The 26,694-nt window shown below is 34.7% G+C and overlaps 1 protein-coding gene across 1 annotated transcript; it reads left to right on the top strand.

Moving 5' to 3' along the window:
* The first annotated feature begins 8,434 nt into the window (after positions 1-8,434).
* On the top strand, positions 8,435-18,865 carry LOC107902509 (uncharacterized). The gene is made up of 2 exons (XM_016828678.2): positions 8,435-8,606; positions 18,429-18,865. The coding sequence occupies exons 1-2, from the start codon at positions 8,435-8,437 to the stop codon at positions 18,863-18,865; spliced, it is 609 nt and encodes a 202-aa protein (XP_016684167.2).
* The last annotated feature ends 7,829 nt before the right edge of the window (positions 18,866-26,694 follow it).

The raw sequence follows: 26,694 nt of genomic DNA, 5'->3' as shown, positions 1-26,694 counted from the left end.
AAATATCTCTAGATCGGTAACTCTTTTGTTTCTATAGTTTCTTTTGTAAGAAAATAGACCCTTGAAGCTTTAATGACATAATTCACTCAGCTTCTAATTCAACTCCTACAAATTATGGCGATTTTCGAAAGTCACCTTACTACTGCTGTCCCAAGTAGATTACTACCAATTCACCATATATCAACAATTTCATATAGGTTTCTTCTAAGCTAATAATAACCGAACCATTTAGTCAAGCTTAAGGCTGATTCTATTTTGTTCATGTTAAGGTCACACCTCCCTTAAAAGAAATTCCAGCCTTCTTAACTTTAATTAGCTACTACCTATTCTTTAAACATTAAATACAATGCACTTAACATTTAAACCTTTATACCGAATTTGCTCACACAATAGTCCTTGACCGAAAGTTCTTAGACTCTAGCTACCCTAATGTCATTCCTTGAAACACATCCGAATATCACGTTCAACACCTCCCATCAACAAGTTAAAATTTTCTCAAATTCAATTACTAGTGCTTTTATAAAACATAAACAAAAATACATTAAACATTATCTCCCCAAGAATCAATAGCATAACCGAATACATATATTTTTCTTTCTCTCTAAACTAGATTCGGCAATCCCATAAGCCATATTAACCTTAACTTTCAAGCTAAAACAATTAACAATTTAACACATCCAACCTAACTATCCATCTAATGTCATCAAAACTTCTACTAAAAATTTTAGCTCCTAGGCCGAAATTCAACCCTCATAAATAACCTAATTTCAATCCAAGATTCAAGTAGCTTTTAAACCAATCCTCCAAATTATGCATACATTTTCAAGAGTGGCATAAAACATACCTTTTTGTATCAAAACACCTTAGCCGAAATTCAACAAGAGTTTTTCTTCTTTCTTTCTTCTAGTTTCGGCAATGGAGAAGTAAAGATGAAACACTTTGGTTTCTCCTCCCACTTCTCATTATATTATTTCCTTTAATACTATAATTCCTTTAATATCAATTATTAAATCATTTGTTAATACAAAATTATTTTAATTCTTGAATTAGTGGAGCATATTCCTTCCTTGGCCGGCCACCATGTTTATCATGGGTAAATTGACATGCAAAACCACTCCTTTCAATGCATGTACTATTAGACCATTGTAAAATTAACCTCTCACTTTCCAACAAAGTTTCATATAAGTCCATATTAATAAATTCACATAAAGATGATCAAATTAATGCATGAAACTTTCACACATGCATTTACTCACATCATAAACACAGAATATAGCTTTTAATTATTTATAAGACTCGGTTTAGCAGTCCCGAAACCACTTCCCGACTAGGGTCAGTTTTGGGCTGTCACACAAGTTCAAGGTAAGGCGGTAATACCTAACTCTCTACTAAGTGTTCAAAATCTTTCTTTATCTAAAAGTTTTGTTAAAATGTCAACCAATTTGTTCAAAATGTCAACAAATTCTAGAACTACATCTCCTTTTTTGGCATGATCTCTAATAAAATGATATCTAATTTCAATATGCTTAGTTTTAGAATGTTGGATGGGATTTTTAGTGATACAAATAGAACTAGTATTGTCACACTTAATAGGAATGGTATCTACATCAATTCTATAGTCCATAAGTTTTTGTTTCATCCATAAAACTTGATCACAACAACAACTGGCAAAAATATATTCTGCTTCGATGGTGGACAATACAACATTATTTTGTTTCTTTGAAAACCATGATATGAACATGTTGCCTAGGAATTTACAAAAATGGAGGTTCTCTTCCTATCTAGTTTGCAACTTCCAAAATCCGCATCTGAGAATGCATGCAAGCTAAAGGATGAATCTCTAAGATACCAAAGACCTAAATTAGGAGTGTCTCTATGGTATCTAAAGATTCTTTTAATGGTTTGTAAATGTGATTCTTTAGGACATGATTGATATCTAGCACACAAGTAAACACTAAACATAATATTCGATCTCTTTGCAGTAAGATAAAGTAAAGAACGAATCATAAACCTATTTAATTTTAAATAAACACATTTACCTTCTTCATCCTTGTCAAACTTTGTAGGAGGGCTCATGGGTGTAGTTTGTGCTTTGAGATTGTCCATCTCAAAATTTTTGAGCATTCCCTTTGTGTACTTGGCTTGGTTAATAAAAATGTCATCTTTCCTTTGCTTGATTTGGAGTCTTAAAAAAATTTTAGTTCTCCCATCATGCTCATTTCAAATTCACCTTGCATTAGCTTTAAAAGTTATTGATAAAGAAGATATTTAGTCGAACCAAAAATAATATCATCTACATATATTTGAACTACTAATAAATTATTGTCTTTTCTTTTAATAAAAATTGTTGTGTCAACCTCCCTTTACTAAAACCTTCTTCAACAAGAAAATTTAATAACCTTTCATACCAAGCTTTAGGAGCTTGCTTCAAACCATATAAAGCTTTTGGAAGTTTGAAAACATGGTTTGGAAATTTTGGATTTTCAAAATCAGGTGGTCGTTCAACATACACTTCATAATTTATAAAACCATTTAGAATAACACTTTTTACATCCATTTGATATAATTTAAAATCATTAAAGCATGCAAAAGTTAAAAGTATCCTAATAGCTTCCATTCTAGCTACGAGAGCATATGTTTCATCGTAGCCTATTGCTTACTCTTGAGTGTAACCTTGAGCAACTAGCCTAGCCTTGTTCCTCACTATGTTACCACTCCCATCTAGCTTATTCCTAAAAAACCCACTTTGTACCTATAGTAGATTTTTGCTCACCCCTAATGTACATTACTGCAATCAATGTAAATTATTCATTAACATATCATGGAGTACGCTACATTTCAATTCATTGATACACAAATTTTTCATACATTCATATATTTTCAGAGCTATATGCATGCTTAAACCTTCCAGAAAACAACAATCAGATATAGCCACAGAACCCAAACTGAATTTTGTGCAGAACATACAAGCTGCATAACAACTAGAATAACACCCAAATAGTGGAGTACAAAAACTCACTTACTATCCTTCATTCTTGCCATCTTAGCCTTTCTAATGCCAAAGCCTCTTTTGTCTTGGAATCTAAGCACAGTAACCCATATACCAATTAAATCAAAGGTATTCAAGTTTTAAAACTCAGAATCCAGTAAAATTAAATTGTAGAAATTGATGTGAGTCAAGAAAGTATTGAATTGAACGTTGTTAATACGATGTTATGTTGAGCCAGATGAACGTAGGATAGGATACAATTGGCATGTCAATAGGTTATATTGCACGCAATATGAGTTTAACTTGTGATGAAATGGTGATTATTGATTTGATATTGTCCATTGAATATATCGAAGTCCAAAATTTGTTGTGAACTATCATGTTATATTTTCAGTGATTCTGGTGTGTTACTGGGGGGATGTAAAGCCCTTCGGGCTTGGCACTTGGTGCCCAGGTGTGTTCTCGATTGGTTGGCTCATTTGAGCGTACTGGTATGTTCTGGATGGTTAACTGTGTATCTGAATCCGTTTATATCATTCATCTGATAGATTTTCAATGGTTATTTGATTTGTAATTAAATCTTGTAAATGGTTTCATGCTTTTCTGATCGGTTAACATGAATTGGTGTTGAATGATCTCGTTTAATTGATCAAATTATACAATATGTGCATAATTATAAAGACTCACCCGTTGGATGGTTGTGATTGACAGGATTTTTGTTTATTAACTGTATTGTGTGAATGATATGGTTATTTGGTAAGTTGTATTGTTTTACTCGTTGAACTTACTAAGCTTATAGAAGCTTACTCATGTCTTTTTTTGTTTCTTTGTAGATATCATTTTTTGTGGAATCAGGCGATCGGATCAACTTAAAGAATCACATTATCTAGAGATATATCGATAGATTTTGATAAGTTTATCTTTAGGTTATATGGCATGTAATAGTTGTATTATGTGTATGTTTTGGATAATGACTTCATGATTTGCAACTTTGGTTAATATAAGGTTGGATGAGCTTGTTTGTGTCTGTACCTTTGGTTTTGGGTATGTAAACGTCCATGTAAATTTGTTTTGGTATTTGGTGTTAATATTATGAAGGCATTTGACATATGGTAAGTTTGGTACATGTTTTATGTATGGATATATGAACTTGAATGCTACTAGTTTGGTGTGAAATGTGGAAAGTTTTGATAATTGAATTGTGGTGTCAGTGAGGGCACATTGGTTAGACACTTAAGTTGTAGGTTTTAGTATGTTTTAAGCCTATTTGAATATGTTTTTAAGATATGGAAATGTTTGATTTTAAGTTAGCTTGGTACCTAAGGTTTGATTAAAAATTTTCCTTATTTTGAAAGCCTTTTTAGGTGCACACGGTTGAGACATAGGCTTTCACCAGGCTGTGTGTCATCACACGGTCGTGTGTTTTCTTGATTTTAAGTCTAGGATTTTTCATACGGCACCAGTGTTACAGCCCGGTTTATACCCTAATCGAAACAGTGGTTTCGGACTACAAATGCAAGTCAGAATAATATTTTAATATTATTTTTTATGTTTATAATATGTGAATTGATATGTGTGAAAATTTTATTGTTTGTATGCTCGATTTAATTAAAAAGACTTAATCGCGTAAAATGTAAAAGTGGCTAGCTAATTGTTAAAGTGCTACATTGCTATTGTTTTTATAATATGGAGTCCTTAAGATGAAATTACACCCTTGAAACCATGCATGGATAGTATTAGACTTGAAATATATAGTTTGGTTATTAAATTAAAAAGGTTAATATGGTAAAAATGTTAATTAATAATGTTATAATAAAACAAAAATTAAAATAGCCATGTAATTGTTCAACTTTTCGCTGAATTTAACAAAGAAAAAGAGAAAGAAAAGAGTTTTAAAGGTTCGGCCCTTGTGTTCTTCAAATTAGGTATGTAATTTGTTCAGTTTTTTGATAATTTTTACTTTTTTAAGATCGTTGCTTCGAATACTAGCTAGCCCATGCTTGAATTTTTGAATTTGATGATGTATTCATGAATTGTCATTGTTGATAGCTTGATGATTTTTGCGTTTGATGATGAAAAATAAATATATGTTGTTAGATTGTCAAGTTTAATTAAGTGATTTTTAGTAAAAATGCCTATTTAGGATTAAATTATGAATTTTGTAAATTGAGGGATAAAAATGTGAAATTAATGCAAGAAATGGGCTTCTAGGGACCTCAGTGGCAAACATGGATGTGGTGAAATTTTAAATATTTTGTGTTTTGTGAAATAGGGACTAAATTGTAAAAAATGTGAAATTTCAGGGTAAAAGTGTAACTTTCCCATTTATGTGTGTTTGGATTAAATTGAATGGATATGTTAATAAACAAGGTAAATTTGTATTAATTTAGATCAAGAAAAGAGGAAATTGGATTTGGATCGGGGGAAATCTAAAGTTGTCGAATAGTCGTCCTGGTTCGTTCGTATTTGTCTGAGGTAAGTTTATAAGTAAATAAATGTCATTAAATTCAATTGTATATATTTTAGTAGTGTCAAATTGAATTATTACTTGTGTATATGTATATGCCGAATTGAATTAAGTATGGGAGCAATATTTACGAGCTTGAATCGATCAAGTTACGATGTTTGAAAGCCCCATAAAAACCTTAGGAATAGTTAAGATACATATGTCATGACACATATGTCATGATATAGGATTCCGATTTGTGATTTACGTGTAAGACCATGTATGGGACATCGACATCGTATATGAGTTCGTGTAAGACCCTATTTGGGACAGTGGCATCACTATGTGTTTACATGTAAGACCACGTTTGGGACACTGGCGTTGTACGAGCTTTTCAACTATCTGAGTATCCTTATTAATTCCGAATGGTTCAAAGGGAAATATCGAGTTAAGATCAAACGTGAAATCGAGCTGAAAGGTTAGGTATGTACTAAGTTAAATGATTGAGTAGTAAGGTATGTATATACTTTATACTTTATATGAATATATGAAATGTGCATTATGAAAGTGAGAGTTAAATATGCTTATGAATATATATGTATTTGGCCAAATGGAAAAATAATGCTAAAGTATCTATATTGATATATGAAGTTGCAAGCTTGATAATTGTATATGTGGTTATGGTTAGTATGATTCGGTTTAATTAAATTGAATTATGAATGTCATTGAAATAATTTATTTACTTATGACTTCCTAAGCTATTCAAGCTTACTCTGTGTGTGTATGTTCTTTGTTTTTATAGATTTTGGAAGCTAGTTACGAGCTCGGGGATCGTCAAGGAAATCTGTCACACTATCGATCATTATTTCGGTATTATAAAAGATTAAAACTATGAACTTATGGCATGTATAGGCTAGCTTTTGTATTAGTTAATTTTGGATTTGTATATATATGAGCCATGCGAAAATCGCTTGAAATGATGCTCATGTTTATGCATTTTCGGTTGTGATGTGTTATGAGTTCATGTTGGGTATTATGTTTCATAGTATAAGTGTGTGATGTGCTTGGTATATATATATATGTTTTGGCGCGAAGTAATTATATATGGCTTATGATTAGTTCATTTGGAAAGCTTGATACATGTGGTTGTTGAATGTGTTCGGGTTATGGATTATTAATGACTTATCATTGAGATGCATAATTTGAAATATGAATTGATTTAAAAATTTGTTTGTAATGTAAATTATGTATTCAGTCATGCAATGAAATATAGGTGATGGTTATAAGCTATTTATGATTCGGTAATTGTGTTTAAATCATGTCATTAAGTGTTTACTTATATGTTAATGTTATAATTGTGGTATTGGATATTTGTAGACTAAGTTAGACTATGAAAATTTGATTAAGGAATGTGGTTCAGTTTAGAAATGATAAATAATGTGTATATGTATATGTGGCTATAGCTTTGGACTCATATTAATATGTATGTGATTTGGTATATAGTAAAATTTTATAATTATATTATGTATTGAATGTTGTCATGAATGACCGAATATGTATTCAATTAATTGGGTTGTGGTTGACTAATTAGGTACGAAAGTTTAAGGCAAATAATGAGTATACTACTTGAATGTTTTGGTCAGTTTATTTGGGTATCTTAAAAGGTTAAGTTATTAATATATTTGGCATATGCTAGGTAGAATATTATATACATATCCATGTTATGCTTTTGTTGTAGTTAGGTAAACAAATGTTATAATGATAGGTTAATTAGCTAGTCGAATAAATAGTGAGATGAAAAATTAGATATATATGTAATTTAATTTGGTAATTGAATACATTAAGGTTACATATGAGTTTAAATATTAGTTGGTGTAAAATGATTGATTGATTTTAATATACTCATATGCTGAGTAAATAAATGGTACATTAATATTTGACAGATGAAATAGTCATAATGGTACATATTAGTTATATGAAATGAAATGATATATGTTTGCATGTTTTGAAGTATGTGAATATAATTTGTAAAATAATAAGTTATCTTATAGTTAGATTATTTGAATGCCATAAATGATAAGTATACTTATATGATTCGAATGGTGGAGTTTTAAAGCATGTGAATTATGACTGTTCTGAAATGTGCTTTGGTCAGTAATGTCTCGTAACCCTATTCCGGCGACAGACGTAGGTTAGAGGTATTACATTTGATTGGTATCAGAGCTACAGTTTAGTCGGTTCTAGGATTAACGTAGCATGTGAGAGTCTAGCTATACGTGCCATATTTATAAACTGCGATAGTGTGATGATTCCTGACAATTAAAATGTGTTTTCGTATAATAAATGGATTCCGATCGAGCCGTAGCAGATGACGTGAAAAGTAATGCCCCTGCTCCTACTCAAGGGGTAGCGCCGACTGATTCTAGGCCGATTATGAGTAGCCACGAGGGAGAGGCTAAGCAAGCCTTCTTCTAAATGATGAATGAGTGGTTCACTTAATATATTATAACTAATCCAGTTGTTCAACAACCCCCACCCCGCCTAATCCTCCTCAGATACCCGTAGTACCTCAAGTAATTGATCCGATGAGATTAAATAAGCCCCCGGTTGATAAAATCAGAAAACACGGGGCCGAAGAGTTCAGAGCTACTGCTGATGATGATGCTGAGCGAGCTGAATTCTGGCTTGATAATATGATCCGTGTGTTTTATGAATTATCCTGTACCACTGATGAATGTATCAAATGTGTTGTATCCTTGTTACGAGACACCGAATATCACTAGTGGAATACACTAGTATCGATGGTTCCAAAAGAACGGGTTACTTGGGAATTCTTTCAGACTGAATTCCAGAAGAAATATATCAGTCAGTGATTTATTGATAAAAAACGCAAAGAATTCCTCGAGTTAAAATAGGGACACATGACAGTTACAGAATACGAACAGAAATTTATGATTTTTAGCAGATATGCTCGAGAATGTGTATCAACCGGAGCAATAATGTGTAAAAGATTCGAAGACGGGTTGGATGAAGATATTAAGCTGCTAGTCAGGATTCTTGAAATAAAAGAGTTCATGGTACTAGTCAAGCGAGCATGCAAAGCTGAAGAGCTCGAGAAAGAGAAAAGAAATGCTGACTTTGAAGCGAGAGATTCACGAAAAAGATCATCAAGTAAGTCATTTCAATCGACAACAAAGAAATTTTGAGATGACTTTAGCCATTCAAAGGCTACTGCGGGCTATTCTAGACGTGATCAAGACAGACCACCCGTGAGTTCGAGAGCTATCTTAGTAGCTAGTGTTGGTAACATTCGACCGAACCAACCTGAGTGCAAACATTGTGGTAAACGACATCCCAGAAGTTTTGAATTGAATGATCGGGCTTGCTTTAAATGTTGATAGATGAATCATTTCATTCGTGAATACCCTAAGTTGGTTGAGCAAGACATGAAGTAGAATACGAGGCCGAGTAACACGGCAGCTCGAGGTAGACCACCCAAAAATATGGGTAATGTGAGTGGCAGTCAGAGGGGAACTAAATACACTATTGTTAGATCTGAGGCTCGCGCACCTGCCAGAGCTTATGCTATTCACGCTCGTGAAGAAGCTTCGTCTCTAGATGTGATTACCAGTACTTTCACTCTCTATGATACTAGTGTTGTTGCATTATTGATCCTGGACCGACTCATTCTTATGTATGTGAGACTTTAATATCCAGTAAGACTTTGCCTGTAGAGTCTACTGAGATTGTGATTAGAGTATCGAACCCCTTAGGTCGGTGTGTTTTGGTTGATAAAGTATGCAAGGATTGTCCGTTGATGATTCGAGATTCATGTTTTTTCGCTAATTTGATGTTGTTGCCATTCGTCGAGTTTGATATAATTCTGGGTATGGATTGGTTAACATTGCACGGTGCTATTGTGAACTGCAAACGGAATACTATTGATTTACGATGCTAGAATGATGAAATAATTCGGATTGAGTCTAATGATCTGAATAGTTTACCGGTAGTGATTTCTTCGATCTCAGAAATATGTGAGAAAGGGTTGTGAAGCTTATTTTGCTTATGTACTTGATTTTAAAGTGACCGAAAAGAAAATTGAATCAGTACCAGTTGTGTGCAAGTATTCGGATATGTTTCCTAAAGAATTACCAGGTTTACCACTGATCCGAGAGGTAGACTTTGGCATTGAGTTAATGTTGGGGACAACTCCAATTTTGATAGCTCCGTACAGAATAGCACCGACCAAATTAAAAGAATTAAAAGTTCAGTTACAAGAATTGACTGATAGAGGCTTTGCGCGACCGCTTTTTTCTCCTTGAGGTGCATCGGTTTTGTTTGTGAAAAAGAAAGACAGAACTATGATAATGTGCATCAACTACCGACAACTCAATAAGGTGACTATAAAGAGTAAATATCCTTTTCCACAAATTGACGACTTGTTCGATCAGTTGAAAGGGGCTACAGTGTTTACAAAGATAGATTTGAGATCGGGTTATTATCAGTGTGAGTTAAAGACTCCGATGTGCCGAAAACTGCTTTCTGAACAAGGTATGGACATTATGAGTTTCTGGTTATGCCTTTTGGACTTACTAATGCACCTTCTATTTTTATGGATTTAATGAATAGAATTTTCAAACAATATTTGGATCGATTTGTAGTTGTGTTTATAGATGATATTTTGATCTATTCCCGTAATGAATCCGAGCATGCCGAACATTTGAGAATTGTGCTACAGACTTTGCATGATAAATAGTTATATGCGAAGTTTAGTAAATGAGAGTTCTGGTTGCGTGAAGTTGGTTTTTTAGGACATGTTGTATCAGCATTGGGTATTCGGGTTAATCCGAGTAAGATTTCAGCAATACTAGATTTCAGTGTGTGATATGGTCGCGTGTCCCTTGCATGTAAGAATTGAAAGTCAGTATGCATGGTAGTAAACACACGGGCAGAGACACGACTTGTGTCTCAGCTGTGTGAAGGGCACGGCCTAGCACAATGGCGTGTGTATTGGCCATGTGGCCCTTAAGGATTGTTGACGTCAGAAACAGAATGTCTAAGTTTTTGCACACGGGTTAAGACACGGACGTGTCATGGCCGTGTGAAAGACACGGGCCAGAGACACGGTTGTGTTCCAGGCCGTGTGAAAACCACTGTAGGTGTGCATTTAGAATTAATTCCATGTGGATATAGGACACGGGCGTGTCCCTGTATTGCTTAGGCCGTGTGAGCCACACGGGCCGAGACGGGTTTGCTGATAACCCCGAAGAAAAAGGATGTTGTTTGGGTTATTGTGGATAGGTTAACAAAGTCAGCACATTTTATACCAGTGCGCATCGACTACTCCCTTGATAGATTGGCTGACTTGTACGTTTCTGAAATTGTGAGACTACACGGGGTGCCCTTGTCGATTATTTTGGATAGGGACCCGAGATTTACCTCGAGGTTTTAGAAAAAGTTACAGCACGGCTTTTCACCCGCAAACCGATGGTCAGTTGGAAAGAGTGATTCAGATTTTAGAAGACATGTTGCGGTGTTGTGTTCTCGAAATTCAAGGTAGTTAGGAAAGGTACTTATCATTGGTTCAATTCGCCTACAATAATAGCTATCAGTCGAGTTTGAAGATGGCGCCTTATGAGGCTTTATATGGGAGAAAGTGTCAAACGCTCTTATATTGGATCGAGCTCAGAGAGAGTCAGATTCACGGGGTCGATCTAGTCAAGGAGACTAAAGAGAAAGTTAAAGTGATTCGCGACTGTTTGAAGGTCGTCTCGGATAGGCAGAAATCCTATGCGGATTTGAAATGGAAAGAGATCGAATTTTAAGTGGGTGATCGAGTCTTTTTGAAAGTATCCCCATGGAGAAAAGTTCTCAGATTTGGTAGAAGAGGCAAGTTGAGTCCTCGTTTCAAGGACCTATGAAGTTATCGAAAGAGTAGGGTCAGTTGCCTATCGATTAGCCTTACCACCAGAATTGGAAAAGATTCACGATATGTTTCATGTGTCCATGCAACGTCGATATAGATCAGGCTCTTCGCATGTGATTGCGCCAATAGAAGTTGAGATTCATCCGGATATGTCCTATGGTGAGGAACCTATTAATATCCTAGCTCGAGAGGTTAAGCAATTGAGAAATAAGAGCGTTCCCCTTGTGAAAGTATTATGGCAGCGACATGGGGTTGAAGAGACCACATGGGGGCCCGAAGAGATCATGAAAATCCAATACCCAATTGAGAATTGTAACAACCCAATTTTGGGGCTAGTCAGAATAGTGATTTTGGAACCACTAAACTGAGGTCGAGGAAATTATTTTAAATGTCATTTTATGTATTGTAGCATGATTAGATAAGTACATGAAAATTTTGGTGAATTAATTTTAGCGATTGCTTGCCTAATTGTGAAAAAGGACTAAATCGCATAAAGTGTAAAATTCCTATTTTGTTAGATAAGAGTGTCAATTGGATAAAGAACCTAAATTGGGGGCTTTAAAGAGCAATTAAACCCTTAGAGAATAGGATGGCGGCCATAGAGGGGACAAATTGATGGGAAAGTCAAAATTAGGTGGTGTTTTGGTCACCAATTTTGACTAGTTTTAAATAAAATAAAACAAAAAAAGGCTTCATCTTTTTATTTCTTCTTCTTCAACCGATTTTCACCTTCAAAAGGGGGGTTTTCAGAGCTCAAAATATTAGCCATTAACATCTCTTACAAGTAAGTCATTTATAAGGTTATTCTTGACGATTTTTGTATTTTTGGACTCATAGTAACATAAGCTTTCTATGAAGGGGATTATTTTGCAAAATGGTTGAGAGATTACGGTTTTTCCATGAAAGCATATGTGTAGTTTTCTGAAATTTTATGGAAGAATATGAGTATTAGATGTGTAATAAATAACTTTTATAAAGGGATTTTTCATGAAAACCCTAATAGAGACTATTTTGCATAAGTTGGAAATTTGTTGATAAATGTGAGAAATAATGGAAATTTTGGATTACTTCTAGTATAAAAAGTAATTAGCTAGGCTTATAACATGAAGAAATTCAATAAAAATCAATTTTCGAGTATAGGGGTAAAATGGTCATTTTGTGAAAGTCTAGGGGCAAAATAGTCATTTTGCCCAATTATGAACTTTCGGGCGTCTAAGTTGATATGCTGATGAAATAAATGAATTTTATTACTTTAGATCAAGAGAAAAGTGATTCAGATCTTAATCGGGGTAAGAACAAAGTTTACAAGGATTAAGCTCGTCTTCATCATTTTGTATCGAGGTAAGTACATATGTAGATAATGTGTTATTGAAGCTTACTTTGGTATATTTTAATACTGTACATGTGTAATTAGCATATTGTTGTTATGTATCTAAATTCTAATTGTTTCCATGAATGTTTAAATGACATGTTATGCGAGTAAATTACAATGTGAGCAAATGCGATGCTATCCGATTAGATATGAAGCCCCGTTGAACCTTAGACATAGCATAGGATACAAAGGGGCATGTTATGAAAATTATGTGGTCTGAACTCATGAGTTGAATCTGAGTTCATGAGATAAATGCTATAGGTAACGTGGGTTCGGGTACTGACTTTGTGTACAGACCCGTGAGTGGCTCAATGAGCATACGTTACATGATAGCTATGGGGTCCGGGTCCTGACTTGATAATAAGGCCCGTGAGTAGATCAAATGTGAGTGTTTCATAGCATGAGGTAGCCCTGATTTCTTATATGTCATTTAGATGCAAATTCCTCGTGTATCCATATGTATTTTGAGAGTTTAACGGGTAACTCGAAGATTTAGTTGGTGAATACTTTGATGAGGTATGTATATCGAACTCATGGTTAGGACCTGAGTAAAGAACTATGCGTATTAAGTATACGTGAATGAAAATAAGAGTAAGACAGAGACGTTAAGTGATTTATATCTTTTAAGCATGAAAAGCTATCGTTGGATGAATATGATTTTCTTATAATTACACTTTATTTGCATATATGTACTTGCTAAGCTCCCACGCTTACCCTCCTATCTTTTCTTTCCCTATAGTGCCGCCAAGCTAGCATCGGGGATCCAGTGACATCAAAAGCTTCGATCACACTATCACTTAAGACCTTGGTACAACTAGTTTCATTATTTTATTTTCTGGCATGTATAGGGACTCGAGTTTTTGTTTGGTGTTTAGTTAGTTAGCCATAATGTGTTGGCTCATATGATGAATATGATACTCATTTTGTATAAGGCCATGGATGATGGTCAATACTCATTTTGATTTATAAATAGAAGATGATATTTTCATGGATGAGTAAATTGCATAAATGAAATGTTGTCCATTGTGGTTATTTTGGCTATGTGATGTGCCCTTATGTTAGTATAGAGTGATTTTTGTGCAGGTTATATAAGTAAGGGTGACAAAAAGGCTTAGTAAATAGCCTTATTTTGTCCACACTGGTAGGCACACTGATGTGTGTCTAGGCTGTATGTGACACACGGTTCACCACATGGGCGTGTGATATGGTTGTGTGTCCCCTGCACGTAAGAATTGTAAGTCAGTATGCATGGTAGTAAACACACGAGTAGAGACACGGCTGTGTGTCTTAGCCGTGTGAAGGGCATGACCTAGCACACAGGTGTGTGCCTTGGCCGTGTGGCCCTTAAGGATTGCTGACGTCAGAAACAAAATGTCCAAGTTTTTGTACATGCACTAGGACACGGGCGTGTCATGGCCGTGTGAAAACCCCTGTAGGTGTGCATTTAGAATTAATTCCACACGGGTATAGGATACGAGTGTGTCACTGTATTGCTTAGGTCATGTGAGCCACACGGGCCAATAGCACGACCAAGTTGAAATGTCAGACGGACATGTTGCCCCTTCTACACGGGCGTGTGCCCCTGTGTTAAGAGTTATTTTTAGAGTTCTTTAAAGGACTCGGATTGTTTCCGAATGGGTTCCAATGGATGTTTTGGGCTTAGTAGGCTCTTATTAAGGAGTTTATAAATACAATTGAAAAATTTTTAATTTGACCATGTTTTGGTGTTATGAAAATGTCTATATGCATAAGTTTAAATTAGGTAATGCCTCATATTTCGACCCGGCATAGGGCACGGGTGTGGGGTGTTACATATGCTAGGTAGAATATTATATACATATCTATGATATGCTTTTGTTGTTGTTAGGTAAACAAATGTTATAATGATAGGTTAATTAACTAGTCGAATAAATAGTGAGATGAAAAATTAGATATATATGTAATTTTATTTGGTAATTGAATACATTAAGGTTACATATGAGTTGAAATATTAGTTGGTGTGAAATGATTGATTGATTTTAATATACTTATGTGCTGAGTAACTAAATGGTACGTTAATATTTGACAGATGATGTAACAGCCCAATTTAGACCCTATTCAGAACGGTGGTTTCGGGACCACAAATCTGAGTTAGAAAAATATTTAAAAATTATTTTCTATGTTTATTATGTGTGTATTTGTGTGTGTGAAAATTTCATTCGAAAATTTTATCCTTTGAGTGTCTAATTTAATAAAAAATGGCTTAATCACGTAAAATGAAAATTTGATGGTTTAATTTGTAATGGCCGAATTGTGGTTGTCTTTATAACTTGAAGAGTTTATAATGCAATTTGTCCATGAGAACATGATATGGACGGTTGTGGCCTTAATGAATATTTTTTAGTTATTAAAATATAAAGGTTAAATATGTAAAATGTTAAATATATTATTATAATAAAACATATAATAAAAGATATCATGCATTCATTTTTATTACATGACCGAAACTTGAGAAAAAATTAAAAGAAATAAGCTTTAGGGTATTCGACACTTTGGAAGCTTGATTCAAGGTTAGTTTTTGTTCGGTTTTTGATAATTTTTATGTTTTTGAGATCGTTGCAGTGTAATGTACAAAGCCTATGCTCGAATTTCTGGTTTGATGAATATTTTGAGTTATGCCATTGATGAATAATTGAGCTTTGTGATGTTAGTTGATGAATTATGAAAGATATGTTTTGGATTAATATGTTTTGTATTGGAATTTTTGATGATTTTGAGTAATTAGGGCTAAATTGCAAAAATAATAAATTGAGGGACTAAAACGTGAAATAAATGAAATGTATGGACTTGTATGAATATGGGTAACATTCGGCCTAAGCATGGTGTGTGCAAATTTTGCATGTTTTGTGTTTTGTGGAATTTGGACTAAATTAAAAAAATGTAAAATGTCAGAGGTAAAATGGTAATTTTCCCATTTATGTGTTTTTGGACTAAATTGAATGAAATTATGTTTGAATGATTTTAATTTGAATATGTTTAGATCAAGAACCAAAGAAATCAAATTTGGATCGGGGGAAAACCAAAGTTGTTGATTAGTCGTCCCGTTCCGATTATCGTTGTCCGAGGTAAGTTTATAAGAAAATAGATGTTATTTATTTCATTAAATACGAACTTTATATGCTGATATGAATAATGTGATAGTATATATGTGGAAGTTGAACATGTATAAGTTTAAAAGCTATGTGTACGAGTTTGATTCGACCGAGTTACGACGTCTGACAGCCCCATACAAACCTTAGGAATAACTAGGATACATATGTCATGACATAGGATTTCCGATATGTGTTCTCGTGTAAGACCACGATGGGAAGTTGGCATCGATATATGTGATTACGTGTAAGACCATGTCTAGGACATCGGCATCGTATTTGATTCATGTAAGACCCTGTCTGGGACAGTGGCATCGATATGTGACTGCATGTACGACCACGTCTGGGACATTGGCATTGTACGATATGTGTGATTATCCTAGTATCCTACTCAATTCTGAATGGTTCAACGGGCAATGATAAGTTGTGATCGAATGTGTAAATCGAGCTAAAGTGATCAAGTATGTGATAGTTGATTACTTATTTGAAAATAAGGTAAGTTGGTTATTTGATATGTGATGTAAATTATACATGATGCTAATGTAAATATATGTGTAATTGTGAAGTATATTTGGCCACATGTTATGTATAAGTATGTGATATTAAAGTTTGATACATGAGTATATGCATATAAGTGTATAAATATTCGGTTATATATATTGATAATATGGCTTTGAAAGTGTATGATACTTAGATAATAGATATATGTATATTCGGCCAAGATAAAGTTCATCTATGAAATTATATGTTGTATATGAAACTTTAAGCTTGAGATTAAATGTGATTATGTTATTATAAATTGGTTTGGTTAAATTAAGTTGATATTGACCTTAAGTTATTTATTTTCTTATGACTTACTAAGCTATGATAGCTTACTGTGTGTGTATGTTTGCCTTTGTTTTATAGATTTTGGAGACTAGTTACGAGCTCGGGGATCGTCAGCAAAGTCTATCACACTATCGATTGTTTTCAGTACTTTATAAGCTGGATGTCAAACCTATGGCATGTATAGGCTAGATTATATTTGGATATGTTGGATTTCAGTATGTGTATATATATAAGCCATGCAAAAATGGCTTGTTTATTTTGTTACGTTCGGTTTCAATATTTGATAAAATTATAGTTATGTTTGATAGTGGTTTGGTGATTCGGCTATAGTTTATACATAGATAAATATATGTGAACTTTGTTAATGTGCTTTTTTAATTTATGGCATATAGGTGAAATTGTGGTTGGATATATGGTTGATTAATATGCTTAATGAATGGTTGTAGCTTGATCATATTCAAAGGTAATGCGCATTTTAATGATATATGATATGCGTGAGATATGCTTGATATCATGGATGGATGTATTCGGCAATTGAAATTGACAATGGGTTATTATGTGAAATGTGGAAATTGTTTATTAATTTGTCATAAATATGTGATTAACTGAGGAGGTAAACTTGCAAAATGAATTATCAATTATGGAATGGTCATTTAGGTTGGAAATGCAAGTGTTTAAGTTGAATAAATGGAACAATATGATTTGAATATAAATTTTGGCTATATATATATGTGCATAACCGAATTTGTATGTAATGAAATGGTCTTGTGTATGACTTTAATACTTTAAGATATTAGACAAGTGTTTGCAATGTTTATATATATACATATCTGTGATGTATATGATGTGAAATGCAAATTATGATAAACATATTGGTTTGGTTATATGGTTATATGCGTGTATAGTAATAGAGTATAATGGAAGTAGACATTAAATAAAGCATAAGTATTTAGTATGTTTAATATTCGGCTAAAGCTTTAGAAAATTGACCATATGAATAGTAACTTATGTTTTTAATAAAAAAAATAGTTTGATGCAAGTTTAGTATATGGCTTTTGTTGTACATTAAATGGATGTCTATAACCCCCTTAAGCATATAAAAGAAAAGAGATAAAACTCTTTACTTCATTTTTAATCAAGAGATCATTAAATGGAGTAATTAAGAAAACTTAGTTCATTAAATACATTTATTAATTAAATGTAAAGGAGCTTATAAATAGCACCTTGTAAGTGGAAATAAGACAATGAAAAATTATCCCGTATTTTCATCCACTTTATTTATTGTTTTATTAATTTTTCTATAACACGTTATCAGCACGAGCTTCTATGAGTTCATAGTGAAGTTCACATCATTTCAACTTTATATAATTTGCCAGTATAACTCCCGTTAAACTATATACGTATACGTATTTTAATAATTCTTTTAGTTTATTTTCTAGATGAAATATTTGTGTTGGGTAACATTTGCGCATTTATTTTTACAATTAAAATCTAATAATGATAATTATATACACATGTTTTTTTATTAAAAGAATTTTTAATTAATTTAATTTGTGTTAAGTTATTATTATGATTATTCCTCTTTATGCCAATATTTGACATACATATTATTATTTAGCAAATTTGGTATATATAATTGAATTATTTTACGATTGAGAATTTTTATTATTTTACTAATATTTTTTTTATTTTGATTCAAGTGATTATAATGTCAAATCTTGCCAAACTTGAATTTGCAGCCTTAGACATCTCAAGCAGGAATTATTTGTCATGGGTGTTAAATGCTGAAATTCACCTAGATGCTAAAGGTCTAGGAAATATTATATTAGTAGATGAAGAAGCATCTAATCAAGACAAGGCACAAGCAATGATTTTCATCCGTCATCATCTGCATGAAGGATTAAAAGTGGAATATCTCACTTTGAAAGACCCTCTTGAGTTGTGGAAAAATTTGAAAGAACGATTTGACCATTACAAAACTGTGATACTCCCTAAAGCTCATTATGATCGGATGCACTTATGGTTGCAAGATTTTAAGACTGTAAGTGAATACAATTTAGAACTTTTCAAAATTAGTTCTCAACTAAAATTATGTGGAGAAAACATAACTGATGAGGACTTGTTAGCGAAAATATTTTCAACCTTTCATGCTACTAATGTGCTCTTGCAGCAGTAATACCGTGAAAAAGGTTTTAAAAGGTATTCTGAATTGATTTCATGCCTTTTGGTGGCTGAACAAAATAATAAGTTGTTGATGAAAAATCATGGAATTCGTCACACTGGTTCTGCACCATTCCCTGAAGTGAATGTATCAGTACGCAATAATTATAAAAATAGAAAATATAGAAGTCGCGGCCATGGGCATGGACATAGTGGGGGACGTGGTCGAGGACGTATTAGTAATCGTTATCATGGTGGTCATAACAATGATACTTCTAACCACCAGAAAAAGAATAAAAATGAAAGACAAGAAAGAAGTGGTCAAAATAATCCATCAAAGATTATTGAGAATATATGCTACCGATGTGGTATGAAGGGGCATTGGTCACGTACCTGTCGTATGTCTAAGCATTTAGTGAAACTTTATCAAGCATCTATTAAAAGGAAGGGAAAGCATATGGAGACAAATTTCATATCCCAAAATGATGAAATGGAGGCAAAAGATGAAAATATTCACTATAATACTAAAACTGATCATGCCTACGAAGGTGATAAATTTAATGACCTTAATAATATAACTCACCTAGATGTGGCAGATTTCTTTGAGAATCATCAGAAAAATTGATGTTATTTTGACATTTTTATATTGTTTTAAGTATATTTTATTTTCTTGCATAAAGAATAATTTATATATTTAATAAATATTTGCAATGTTTCTCATATTATATTTTGTTTGTTTTTATGAAGAATATGAATATTCAACAAAATTTCGATGGACCCAAAATCAATGGAGACATGTGTCTTGCAAATAGTGCTACAACACATACGATACTCAAAGATAAAAAATATTTTTCTCATTTGACAATGAGTAATGCCCATGTTAATAGAATATCGGGTAGTTCAAAACTTATTGAAGGCTTTGGAAGAGCTATTATATTATTACCTAAAGGTACAAAATTTATCATTGATGATGCTTAATATTCCATTGAGTCTCAAAGAAATTTATTAAGTTTTAAAGATATTCATCTTAATGGATATCATATTGAGACTATGAATGAGAAAAATGTTGAATATCTATATATTACAAATGTTGGATGTGGAAAGAAATATATTTTGGAAAGGCTACTTGCTTTTTCATCAGGTTTATATTATACACATATTAGTACAATTGAGTCACATGTTACTACAAACTAGAAGTTTGTAGAACCACATACTTTTACTATTTGGCATGACCGATTAGGCCAACCAGGATCTATTATGATGCGAAGAATCATCGAGAATTAAATTGGACACCCATTAAAGAACCAAAAGATTCTTGAATTCAAGGATTTATCTTGCGTCACTTGTTCTCAAGGAAAATTTATTATTAGACCATCACCAGCTAAAGTTGGGATTGAATCTCCCGCATTTCTGGAACGTATTCAAGGTGATATATGTGGGCCCATTCATCCACCATGTGGACCATTAAGATATTTTATGGTATTAATAGATGCATCTAGTAGGTGGTCACATGTGTGCTTATTATCGACTCGCAACCTGGCTTTTGCGAGACTACTTGCTCAAATAATTCGATTAAGAGCATAATTTCCAGATTATGCAATCAAAACTATTCGTCTTGATAATGCTGGTGAGTTTACATCCCAAGCTTTTAATGATTATTCTATGTCAATTGAGATAAAAGTTGAACATCCTATAGCTCATGTTCATACACAAAATGGTTTAGCTGAATCGTTTATCAAACGCCTCCAACTAATAGCTCAGCCATTGCTTATGAGACCAAAACTCCCTGTTACAGCTTGGGGATATGCTATTTTGCATGCAACAGCACTTGTGCGCTTAAGGTCAACAAGTTATAATAAGTACTCCCCATTACAATTGACTTTTGGTTAGGAGCCTAATACGTGATATTCGCGATAGGTTTTAAATATTTATAATTAATCATTCTTGAAACTAACTATTATCATGATGAAGGCAAGTGCACCTATCAAATAGTAGTATAGCTTTAGCAAGACCGGATTGTCGAACCCAAAAGAACCAAGAGTACTAGTAATTACTTTCTTTTTATTGTCTAGCCTAAAAATTAAGGGATTTGGTTATCTAAATTAATTACTAAACTAAGAATGCATAGAAAGAAAATTTTGGAAAATACTTTTTAGAAAATTCGATTGATTAAGACAATACCTAAGGAAAAATCCAACTAGACTTCACTTGTTATTTGACTCTGAATCAGACAATTTATTCATTTGACTTGATCCGTAGAAATCCCTAAGTTATATTATTATCTCTCTCGAGACTAATAACGTCTAACCCTAGGTTGATTAATTGAAATCTCTTTCTAATTAACGCCCGAATATTGCATTAACTCGATCTATGGATCCCCTTATTAGGTTTCACCCAAATCAGGCAAAATCTTATCACCCTATCTCTAGGCATGCAATCAACTCCACTTAATTATGAAAAATTTACTCTTAGACAAGGTTTATTCCTCCTTTGAATAAGAGCATTAACTCGAATCAATATCCTGGAATATTAAAACAAGAATTAAGAACATATAATTAAGAACAAGTCAAATATTTATCATACAATTCAGATAATAATAACAAGATCCGTCTTAGGTTTCATTCCCCTTAGGTATTTAGGGGGTTTAGTTCATACTTATGAAAGAAAACATATCAAAAGCATAAAGATAACAAAACGTAAGAAAACCCAAAACTCCTGAAGGAACTTGAAGGGAGATCTTCAGTCTTGATGATGAATCCGGCTTCTGAGATGGATCAATCGACTTTTCTTGAGTAATTCCTTGCTTCCTACTCCGTGTCCCCTTCCTAAGTGCCTCCTCAGGTGTTTAAATAGGCTTCAGAATGCCTAAGAGCCCTCAAAATTGGCCTTTTTCGAATAGGGTTATACTTGGGCTCGGTAGGGAGACGGCCGTGTGACACGCCCGTGTGCGATTACTCCAGCCCGTGATCAAGGCTGTTGAATAGGCACATGCGTGTAGTCTACCCGTGTAAGTTGTGCTTTGATCCTGCCAAAAGGACACGGCCGTGGGACACGCCCGTGTGAGGAAGTCCAGGCAGTGTTGATTTCTCATGTGGGTCCATTTTCTCTGTTTTCGGCCCGTTTCTCACTCTTTTTACTCTCCTATGCTCACCTAAGTATAAAACATGAAATTAAAGAATTAGGAGCATCGAATTCACCAAATCTAAGGAGAAACCATCCATAAATGTGCTAAGCATGGGATAAGAACATGTACAAATTATGGTTTAGCAAATACCCCCACACTTAAGCGTTTGCTTGTCCTCAAGCAAAATTCTCAACTTATAACCAAAATAAATTATTCTCGATTTATAATCCTATCAATAATATCTCAAAATAATCCACAAGTATTCATACATTGAAAATTTAACTAAAAGTACATCAAAGTTTCAAACATTCCAAGTTGAGTATTTTATCATGAAAACATAGGTGTCTCCCCTTATTTAAGTGATTACCTTTGATCAAAATATCACAGAGTTTAACATCCTCACTAAAGATTCACTCAAATCACTCATGGTGTTTAAGGACATCAATTAAAGCACTCATTAGTCAATATGAAAAGTTATTACCATAGGCTTGCTTGAAAATCAAATCTCCACCACTATATATTGAGCTGATACATCAACCAAAAAGGTCTTTAGAGGGTTGTAACGTGACTTTGGTTAGGGGGTGTGGTCACAAGCTGAAGGAAAAGTTTAGAATCGAGATTAAATTGAAAAATTACCTAGCTAGAAAAATAACTAGTTATCAGTTGAATACAAGTGAGCTTCTTCTCAAAATATGGAATTAACACTCAAGCTTAAAAACGACAAATTACTATTAATATGTGTTGAAGTATTTTTTATTTTTTTTAAGAACAAGTCAAATACATAGAAGAACAAAACATAGTTAAGCAATTAGTTCAAATCAAATCTCGACAAAAATAGGGATCAAATTAGGGGATTTCAACAATAATGGGTTATGGGTTAATATTGAGGGTAAATCAATTAATGGTTTGTTAGGCTTAGAGGGGTTCACTAAGGGTTAATTATGAAGGTAGGCTTTTGTAGAGTGAGTGGGTTAAACCTAAGTGCCTTTATCATCTTGACATATAGAATCAAATGGTGTAGTCTTGACATGCATAATCAAGCAAGTTCTAGAATAACAAACCAATACTGACACACTCATAATAAAAGTGAGCATGAAAAAAATAAAATATGCTCTAAAGGCTCAAGATCTCACAAAAATTATGGCTTTTTGATGTTTAAACTTGTCAATTTCAACTCAAAATAATACCTAAACTTAGGGAAACAACCTAAAAGTTTATAATCCTTCAAAAATCAACTTATCATGCTTGATTCCCTAATGTCTTAAAGTTTAAACAATCAATGCATAGATGCCTATGTTTTAATTCAAGACATATCAATAAAAATCATAAATTAATTAAAATTCATTTTAATAGTGATATGAGTGATTCACGTGAGAATAAGACAAAGTTCAGCGATTTCTAATGATGATATGAAAGGCCCCCCACACTTTAGATGTACATTGCCCTTAATGTACAAAGATAGATATATTGAAAAATATAGATAAATAATCATAAGATAGGGAGAGAAGTAAAACTTCTTGAATGATGAATGAACTCCTTAATTTGGAGTTATGGAGAATAATCGGCTAAGGCAAATGATGAGAGTGGAGGAGGATACTCCGGTGGTGGTAGAGGTTCATTAGTCCATAAGTCCTGCGCCAAAAGAATATTATATCTAGTGGTAGCTATGGTCGTGGTCGAGCAGGACATGGCAGTTGTGGAGAACCTTTGCCAGTGGAGTTTTTAGTTCTTATGCGATGATGAGCTTTGGAGCTCTTTATAACTATGATAGAATCAGGAACTTTTTAGGAAATATAAGGAAGCAAAATTACTCGTAATGAAATAGCCGAAACTATAAATTATTCAATAAAAATTATAAAAACTAAAATTAAAATAATAATAAAGGAAAATGAAATAAATAGTACTTAAATAAGATAAATAAAGATAAAAGTGAAAATAAAAATACTAAATAAAAACTTTTTAAACATCATCATCGCCAGATGGTTCGCAAGGTGGTGGTGGCGATGAGATGTGGAAGTGCTGACAAATCTAATGTAGAGTCGCATCAATGTGATCAAAGCGCTCAAAACATTGCTGCTCAAATCATGTAAGGCGCTGAGAGATGTTAGAGTATGAAGCTGCCGCATGAACTGGACGATGGATGGGCAGTGGCTGAGACGGCGGGTCCTCATGACGTGAGGGACATCATCAGGAATGTCCTTTGGGTCCTCCTCTTCGGTGGACTGGATGAGGCAGTACTGAGGAGGGTAGGTGCCACGTCATTTCTTGATCATCCTCATGTTTAGCATGCTCGAGATGTCCTGTGGGGACATCTGGACGAAGAGAGTAAGGGAGGATGATTGTGCCACTGTGTTGAGGAGCCCGAAGTGTCGTGCCAATCGAGTCACATAAGGCCCGATAGAGATGACCTGCCTCCGATTTCGCTCCATCTAATGGCGGATGGCGAAGGCGATGAAGTAGGCGAGGTTGAAGACGTGTCCGTTTGCCATGCTCCATAAGAAGTAGGCGTCGTGGGTGGTGACGACGTTAGTGCTCTCTCGTCGTCCCGTCAAAGTGTGAGCCAAGAGGGCATGTAGGTACCTCAAGGATGGAGGGAGAGCCGATGCCTTGGAGCGGCTAGGATCGTAGGTGGCTGAGGTAGGGACGAGGTCCCTCTAGCACTTTGAGGGAGAGTAGTGGATGTGGCGGTGGAGGGTGTCGAGTTCATTGTCGTCTATGAACTCCTCCGTGTACAACCCTAGTGCAATCCCGAACTCGGGTACGCTCAATTGGCGCACTAGACCACCAAGGCGAAACTGGACCATTTCAGGATCGTTGAAGTTGGTCATGACGGTCTGAAGATGGAACATCGAATAGAGTTCCAATGTGAACTTAAGATACGTCAGCTTGACGATCTCAAAGAAGAGCCCTCACAGGTTAGTCGTTAGGAGGGCTCGGACCGCGTCAGCCAATTGAATCTGTTCAAGTACGGCCTAGTCAATGCAGTGGCCCACACCTAGGGGTCGGGCCCGTAATTTCTGAAATAGCTCCTCCTGGGGTCCCAAGGGGAACTTGAGGAAAGAGTGACGGATCTCAACAGTAGGACCCGAGAATGATGCTGCTTCTTTCCTCTTCTTCGAGACGGGGATAGCGGTCTTCTTACCACGTGATGATGACATTGTATATCTGTATTGAAAAGTCAAAGTTCAACCAATATGTCCCAAGAATAGCATGGAAAAACAAAACAGAATAGGAATATTTCACGAGACTCACGTACAAGATGAAGTAAACAAAACTAAAACAACTAAAGAAAATATATTAACTTATTAAAATAGGACTATGAGAATAATGCTACGGGAATATCTAATGCATAAGTGCATGTGGGTAAGCATAAAATCCATAGAAACGAGAAAGATGGATGAATGTAATATGAAAAATGGAAAAATTCTTTAATAATAAGCATGAGTATTTCTATTATTCTACTATGAATATTCACTTAAAATAGTCAAATGGATCAGAGAAAACAGGAAATAGGCAAAATATTTAAAGAAAATAGAGAGAAAAGAGTAAACAAACACAAAAGGGAGAAGCTTGGGTCGTCAGAAACAGTGTTGTAGGCGGCGCACAGGCGTGGCAGGTAGGGCGTGTAGAGTTGTAGCGGCTAGGGCTAGGGATTTTTGGGGAGGGAGATGATGAATAGTGAGGGGTTTATATAGATTTTGGGGCACACGGGCGTGCCCTAATTTTTTCCCTTATGTTTTGTGATTTTTAAATTTAGGCGCGTCTGACATTCGCCCCACCCGTGTTCTTTAGGCGTGTGGGTGCACACAGCCGTGTCACATAGTCGTGTCTTGCTTCGTTCGCTTCTCCCACGCCCGTGTATGGTAGCCCACACCCGTGTTAGTTTGACATTGTCGACCACGGGGGCTGGGCATGGGCATGTCGAACGTCCGTGCTAAATTACAGGTTCGCCTACGATTTCAAAACACGGGCGTGTCGCACACCCGTGTTGGTTTGGCAGTTTCACCCACAGCCTTATCACACGGTTGTGGAGACTTATCGCATCCCGTGTTGGGGAAAAATTTTTACCCTGTTTTCGCACGGCCGTATCGCACAGCCGTGTCTCCTCCTATGGTGTGAGCACAGCTTAAGGCACGCCCGTGTGCCTGGCCGTGTGGATGGGAAAGCCCTATTTTTTAAGATTCAGTTAGTAGGTTAGATGTGAAAATCTAGAATTTAAATAAATCATTACTGTTAGTGCCCGGGTTGCCTCCTGAGAAGCGTTTATTTATAGTCTAAGCTTGACATACCTCTCTGGTGTGATCATGGTGGCTCGAGGAGTTTACACTCCTCATGCCTGCTATCAACTTTATCAATATAAAGATTAAAACGAGTATTGTTTACCTTAAAAGTTTTGAATTTGAGGTGAATTACCTCGACTGTACCATATGGGAAAATACTGAGCACCGTGAGAGGAAATTGTTCATTTTTTCAGAAGTGGTAATGAGAGGATCTGCTGCATCTATCTATTAGTACTTTGTCTCCAACCTTAAGTTGATTTGGTGATGTATTGAACTCGTCCTGGCTCGATTTCAGTTTATCGGGCGTTCTCAGATTTTGTATCTGCCATTCATCTAGTTCCTCGATTTGTAGCCTTCATTCTTCATAGATAGGTCCTTTGTTGTTGCTTGAACATGGCTCGTGTAGGTTCTTCGAACTTATTTCCTGCAAAGTAGGTTGCA

Source organism: Gossypium hirsutum, chromosome A13 (assembly GCF_007990345.1).
Source record: "Gossypium hirsutum isolate 1008001.06 chromosome A13, Gossypium_hirsutum_v2.1, whole genome shotgun sequence".
NCBI classification, from domain to species: Eukaryota; Viridiplantae; Streptophyta; class Magnoliopsida; order Malvales; family Malvaceae; genus Gossypium; species Gossypium hirsutum.
This window is presented reverse-complemented; position numbering and strand designations above follow the sequence as displayed.

Coding starts and splice junctions, on each gene's coding strand:
- LOC107902509 (XM_016828678.2), top strand. CDS start 8,435: ATGTGTAAAAGATTCGAAGACGGGTTGGATGAAGATATTAAGCTGCTA. Junction 8,607..18,428: donor TTCACGAAAAAGATCATCAA/GTAAGTCATTTC, acceptor TTGAATTTGCAG/CCTTAGACATCTCAAGCAGG.